This window comes from Eurytemora carolleeae, unplaced genomic scaffold (genome assembly GCF_000591075.1).
Source record: "Eurytemora carolleeae unplaced genomic scaffold, Eaff_2.0 scaffold2723, whole genome shotgun sequence".
NCBI classification, from domain to species: Eukaryota; Metazoa; Arthropoda; class Copepoda; order Calanoida; family Temoridae; genus Eurytemora; species Eurytemora carolleeae.
The window spans coordinates 1-7,487 of NW_019398607.1; the positions used below are offsets into that span (position 1 = coordinate 1).

Below are 7,487 nucleotides of genomic sequence, written 5' to 3' on the forward strand. Positions count from 1 at the left end.
CCAAAACTCACACACACGGGTGTATTATTTCCATTCTTTACACCGTTTACTGTAACTGACTCAAATCTTAACAATAAATTACCACAACAACAAACAAATCTGCCATTCCATGTCACAACCGGGAACCCAATTAAGATAGCATTTCAACAACAAACGTTAGTACTTCAAGCAAATACAAAACCAGAACTTGAAAACATTGACCTTTTAAACCTAAATGATGAGGAATTACGAATATTAGAGGAAAACTTTGTCCCTGTACCATGGGAAAACATTGTTAATTACATATCTTGGTCCGTTGGGGGTACATTTGGAATACTACTAATCCCCTTCCTCTTCTGTATTTGCAAATATAATAAAAAATTTAAAAACGTTAACACTCCTCATAACAGACGAAAAAGCGTACACTTAAAATTAAATCCCTTAATTTTTGTTTTATTTTAGATTCTGCTACAAGATGCAACTACAGCTACAAACCAAAAGTTTTTTTTCATGAATGTATTAACATTCTATTGTAAATATATTTTTTTTCAACAAATATGTAGTTATATTTTATGTTCGGTATTAAAGTAAATCAAAATTTATTCAATCTCTAAGTTTCGTCTTGTTAATCCTAACCAACGTGGAATTGAAAATTCTCATTAACCAAATACACAGTCAGAAAACTATAATCGGGAGAAAAATCAGAATTTAAAAATTGCTTACATTTACTTAAATATCATTTGCATTTTTGTCAAAAAGCATAGAAAAATATTTGGACAAACAGTCTTAACTAAAACAAACACCGTAAAAAGGATTAGTATACCTTATCTTCTCACTCAAAATTTAAAACCTTTCGTTTGACACCAGTAAGACCTTACACCTTAATTCAAATTTAATTTACACTGACACCCTATACCCCGGATCCAACTAACTTCACAATTTCTCTTAAAAGTCAAGGATCAATCAGAATTGAAAAGATTCCCAGCTAAAAATATCAATTTTTGTCATAAGTCCAGATCCAGAAAAATTTTACCAATTTTAATAACTTAGACCAACTAAACTTACATGAATTCACACCTTTTATGAGAATTTAGGAATATACCGAACCAAAACCATTTCGAAACTTTCATGTTTTACATCTTAGGCCGCAAGGGTTTTCACATAAGCAAAAAGTATAATTGGCAAACTTCAAAATGTGAACTAAAAGTCTAAATTAAACTAAATCCTAAACTCGACTTCAATACTAACAAACAACATAAACCTAAATTCTCATAACGTATTCTATATTAAAAATAAAAGGTATATTTCAATTCGTACATAAAAGCGTGAAGTCCATTGCGAACCTAGAAATTACCTTCAATTAATCCAGATTCAAATTAAGTTCAAATTATAACACTACAATTGGCCAATATCCTTCTCCGGATTTTAATTATACATAGGAAGTTCTCATTCCTCTGAAAATAACATAAACATGTTCAAAAATAACTTTCAGATTGCAATCACATTTATTTTCTAAATTTACAAAAACCGCTCAACAGTCAAGCTTTTGCAATTGGTCCCAGTTAAACAACAAAAAAAAACCGAATTGTTCCACATTTTCTTTATATATTGAATAATCAAAAAGCAAGCTCTCCTTGCTTAAATTGCCAAGCATAACTAACTTACGCATAAACTTATTTCTAGAATGATAATTCCGAATAATCAAAAAAAGAGAGATTTTCTCAAAACTAAAATAATAAAAATAGAGAAGTTTGGCAAAAGAAATAATTATAACTTAAATATGTTTGTCTCGTGATATAATAATATCACTACGTAGTTATCTCATTTATACATATATTTCACACTTTACATATGTTCAACCATATATATTCAAAATAAACGTCCATTCCAAAAAACTTCAAAAATCAAAATAATAAAATTCACACACTGGCCTCACCCATTGTCAAAAGCAAAAATTACTTTACACCAAATAAAACCCAATTTAAAATCTTCGAATACAACAACGCTAGTATAAATGAGATAACATCCCTTGGTATATTTTTTAACATTCGAAGCACTCCTCTTTGGACGACGGGCAGGCGGAGTATGCTGAACTGTACCGACCCTCGCAGGCGGAGTATGCTGAACTGTACCGACCCTCGCAGGCGGAGTATGCTGAACTTTACCGCCCTTTACAGGCGGAGTGTGCTTAACTGCACCGCCTCTCGCAGGCGGATTGGGCTGATCTATACCCCCCTTCCCAGGCGAAATCTGCTGAACAGTACCGCCCTTCGCAGGCGGAGTACGCTGAACTGCGCCGCCTCCCATGAAGGCTAGCCCTGAACGGTCATCCTTCCCAGCACCCACCTGTCGTAAAAAAAAAAGCCTAATAACAATATATTTTACAAAACCAAAAACATCCAAAAGGATTTTTTTTCCATAAGCAATTTTTACGAATTCCAAAAAAATAAAGTTATGTTGCGTAACATTTGATATTTTACCTGAAATGCGGGACAAGATTCCCCATTCATGGAACTGGACGGGTGTGGGAAAGGCGTCTTCCTATAATTCCGCTTGGGAGTACAATCATCATACTCGTTCAACACAACAGGTTTCTCAACATGGTCACCTTGATCTCCACTAACTGCCACAACGTGCTCCGGAACAAACACAGTTTTGTTTATCTCCACCACGTTCTCATACACTACGTCACCTCCATTCTCCGATTCTGGATAAACATGCTCTGCTCGCACCTCCCTCGTGTTAACATTTTCAGCTTGCACCTCCATCGAGATAACATTATCAGCTCGCACATCCCTCGGGTTAACATTCTCAGCTCGCACCTCCCTCATGTTAACATTCTCATCTCGCACCTCCCTCATGTTAACAGTCAACAATCCGGGCGGTCCACCCTGATCAACCTTACCAGCACACTGATCAGCTGGACCTGCTACAGGAAACTGAGAGCCGTCGTTAACATTCCCACCTACGGGCTGACCGGAAGTCTCACCCAGCTGACCTTCCTGAACCCCTCCAGCGGACACACTAAATTCAGGAACATCAGGATATAAACCAGAACGGACAACTCCTTGAGGGGGAACATAACCCCACGGTGGCAAGAACGGTGGCAAAAACCCGGCCGGTGGATAAGCCGGACCCATAAAAGGTGGACCAGGTTGCATAACAGAGGGTGCAGGGTTCACTTCACCCAGAGAAACAGGCGGAATCCTCTCCTCCTCAGTACCCAACTTCTGCGCATTGGAATGCAACGCCTTCACTTTCACTTTCTTTCGAGCACCACCCTGTGCCAGGACAGGTTCCACAACAACCTAAAATTATACAACTGTAATAAAGGTACGTAAACAAAACAAAGAAACTCTCATCCCATGATATACACTTAATAAAGTTTAACTTACAAAACTATTCAAAGTAAAACACAAATTACAGAAACAAATAAATCCTACTCTCAACATTTTTCTACATAATCAATTCTCACCTCATGAGAACTGCCACGGCATCTTTTACAGCTCAGGCAACAAAGTACTGCTCTCACAACACCCTGACAAATAAAAACGTATTATTTAACACAAAATAACAAATTTATACACAAAAAAAGAATTAAAGTAGTATTTACATTCCGCTCACTTTTCCCAGACATAATTTTAATACTATAACTTAGCAATTACAAACGACCAAAAGTACATCTAAATTGACTACGATATATGAATATGATACGTGATATTCGCGATCAAAATAATATTTCTTTTTTAGTAAATCCCAGTTTGGGAAAATGATTGTTCTACAAACATCTGAAATTTCGAGAATATCGCAACCATGATCACAATTTATGTTCCGACTAAACTATATTTATGTAAAACACACTATTCTTATTTTAGTCCCACCATGCTTGTATCTACAAAAATCATAACACAATTTCAAACACATATTCCTTCGTCTCAACACTTACAACTCACTCCATCTTTAAACATAATATTAGAATATATAAACTTTATTAAAATAAAGATTTATACAAAAAGTATCAATCCCGACAATAATGATCCACCATGTAGCGAGTGATCTGGCTCTGTAGTCCTTCAAAATCTTGTTTCAGCCGGACCAACCTCATCAAACCCGTCAAAATACGACGCTCAATGTTAAGCGCATCGATATCGCCATATCCCACGTTCGAATTCATCGACTGCACATGCTGCAAATTATGACGATACATCGACCTCAGGAACTCAATAGTGTTCAGCTCATCAGCCAACATCGGAAGGATTCCAGGACTAGTATCCTGATCAGGAACCTTAAAGAAATCATTTACCCAATCCCTCAATCCCAAAAACCGCTGCCTCAGCTTATGGATGTCACCTTCTCGAACGAGCCTGGGGAAAGATGAAACAGAAACGATTCTTATATTACGGCCCTGCCTTAACCGAGCAGCACGGCCAAAATCCACACCTGGTCCCGCTCCGCCAATTGCGTCAGGTCGAATCGGGCTCTCTTTCTCTTGGCCTTTCGCTTCCTTTTCCCCTTCCTCCTCTTCCTCGTCATCTCCATCTCCGTCATCATCCCCATCTTCTTGATCATCACCGTCTTCCTCTCCTTCCCCATCTTCTACAACATGTCCCTCTGCTAGCTCAGCATTATTATCCTCCTCACAAGCATCGTCATCAGAGTCATCACTACTTGATGAAACAATATCAGAAGGGCTATCCATGCAATCACACAACACCCTTCCACAAGGACAACAATCTTCATCCATTTCTTCAGATTCAAGGAAAGCACCCGAGGCACTCTCTACGGCAAGCCTCTTCCTCTCGCTCTCCTCAAGCTTCTTCCTCTCCTCAGCAAGTTTCTTCCTCTCGCTCTCCTCAAGTTTCTCCCTCTCCTCAGCAAGTTTCTTCTTCTCGCTCTCCTCAAGTTTCTTTCTTTCTCTCTCCTCAGCAAACTTCTGCCTCAGCCGCAGAATAAATTCACACTCAGAACCGTCATCAGAAGAATCATCATCAGAAGTACTCATCCCACAATGGCAGGAAGTTTCAGCAAACCTACAGCTTCCGCAAACAAATTGGGAGGTCATCCTTTCCTCCTTAGCCTCAACACAACTGCTCCCCTCTCGTGTATCATGCGGTTCCTCATGAAACTCGTCACTCACGTCACTCACAGGTGCATACACCGTAACCAAACCAGGACTATCTATCTCGTCTATAGCACTAGCAAGTTTGTCCATTCTTTCAGCCGTACCGTCGAATACTAACATTCAATACACCAAAACGCTCACAAATTACACGCATTCCAGGGCATATCAAAACCCAACGGAGGATTAAAATTATCAGATTAAAATCTAAAATATTTACTGATCATAACCAATACTACTCAAACCAACTTTATAAACAAAATATAAAAAAATAATACTCACTTGACAAGCCGGAAGAAACCGATTATCCTTCATAATATCCAGCAACAAAGAACACAAATACTGGAAACTGACAGTCCAGCCCTTCCTAATATAAAAATAATAATAATAAATAATCACTATCTAAGATACAACATAAAACAATGAATGAAAAATTATGTCACAAACAGTTCCAACCAACAACAATTAAATATATCCAAAACTCAAAAGCAACTCAAAAATGAAACGTAAACTAATCCAAGTTAACGACGTAAATTAGACTATAACATAAAACATATCTAAAAACAATATAAATCACGACGACGACAAAACAAACATACACAATAACACTCGACCCTATTTCTTTTTCCCCCCCACAAATAGCGACCATCACATTACCAATACATTCCACCCAGCCATCGCCCCTGCCTCCCGACTCAATGTATCACATTACAAAAATATTTCAAAAGATTAAAACAAAACAGACAGACATTTCGCCTAGCCAGACAACAAACAAAATAACTAAAAAAAAATTTTCAAAAAACCGTCCTTCATTAATTACTAAGCGAATATTAACATAAGACAATAATCTAACAAAAACTAGAATACAATTACATCCAAAGAATAGCGAAAATAAGACAAAAGACAACTTCACAAAATTAAATCACAAATACTAACGCATTAAATCCACACGTTATATATAAATACTAACCTCGCCATTGCCTCCCAGGTCAGGAACACCACAAAACAGCAGATAAATCCCATCATAACGCCCAACAACAACAAGAACAGTCCAGGACCTCCATCCGTCACCACACAAGGATCGTACCCGCCGTCCTTTCCGTCACAAGGACATGAATTGTCCAAGGGAATAACGGCCGTCTAAATAAAACATATTTTTTGGAAACTTAATCGCCATCATAAGTCATTAACACAACTATAAATCAAGACAGAACAATGATAATATCGTGGCAATCATTGATCAATCAAACTAAAACATCAGGCAAATAACATCCCAACCAAATAGTTTCCAATAATCAAAAGGAAAGCTTGGAACGATTAATTCAAGAAAAACAGTGGCATCTCATAATTAATCAACTGCTCCCCCTCTCCTAAGCAAATACACACAAACACCTTTATGCCAAATGAAAACATGCCTTACAAACAAAAATAACATCATTACAATAAAAATAATTGTAACCATAACTTCATGCAGGCAGTACAAAATTCACCAAGTTATACTGTACTAAGGAAGAACCTGAAACCAAATACAAGGCCTTAGCCATACAGTGCCATCAACAGAATTTCAGTGCATAATAAAATATTTCACCTTAAACAATAAATGGGTACCATTGTACCCCTGGAACTGCTCCTTGAAAAGAGTGGTAAACTCTACGAGGGGCACTAGCGGACTCAATACGGGCATTTTCTTCTATCTGCTACAACATATTTACTCAAAATTTTAAAATATAAAGCATCAAACAAAATCTTTAAATCAAAAGCAAATAAATAACAGGGAACAACGATATTAAACTTGGCATTGTAAATTCACCTCTGCAAATAAATAATAATTCACTACTTTCACAAAATCGCCTTGATCTATAATAAAATATTAAACGCACACTAAAACAAAAATCTCAAAAAAAATATACACAATAAAACTGAATTGCATCCACGAGGAATTGAACGCGTGTAGAAATTTCTAGATTAAATGGCAGCCAGTCGAGCGCTCACTAAAACCGCCCATCATGCACCAGTGGAGGAATCTTCTTCAAAATATAACCTCAGAAAATCCATCGGCACCGACTGGACGATCAACTAAATAATAATACAGTAAATCATAACCAACACAATTAACACATAACCTAGGCAATATTTTAACAAAATAGAAAAGTTTGCACACCAAATATGGATAAAAATAACAGAAATCTCACGTCGAAATAGGATCATTCCCCCCACTGCTCCGCGGCTTTCACAAACTCCCCCCAATTGGAAAGCGCTCACAAATTAAACTAAACGACTACAACTCCATCTAACGGGAGCTTCAGGCATTATTACTCGGTGTAAGATTTCATATTAAAAGGCTTCCTAACCACAAGTCCATTTAAAAATTAATCAATGGAAACGCCGG

The 7,487-nt window shown here is 37.3% G+C and overlaps 1 protein-coding gene across 1 annotated transcript; it reads right to left on the reverse strand.

Annotated features, from left to right (window-relative positions):
- Nucleotides 1-2,082: 2,082 nt before the first annotated feature.
- LOC111717530 (uncharacterized) lies at nucleotides 2,083-6,781 on the reverse strand (the record flags this gene model as incomplete). The annotated part of the gene is given in 6 exon segments (XM_023493026.1): nucleotides 2,083-2,325; nucleotides 2,460-3,287; nucleotides 3,455-3,517; nucleotides 5,381-5,465; nucleotides 6,069-6,238; nucleotides 6,687-6,781. Coding segments are annotated over 6 exon segments (1,484 nt in total), but the record flags the coding sequence as incomplete, so codon positions are not given.
- Between the last annotated feature and the right edge of the window lie 706 nt (nucleotides 6,782-7,487).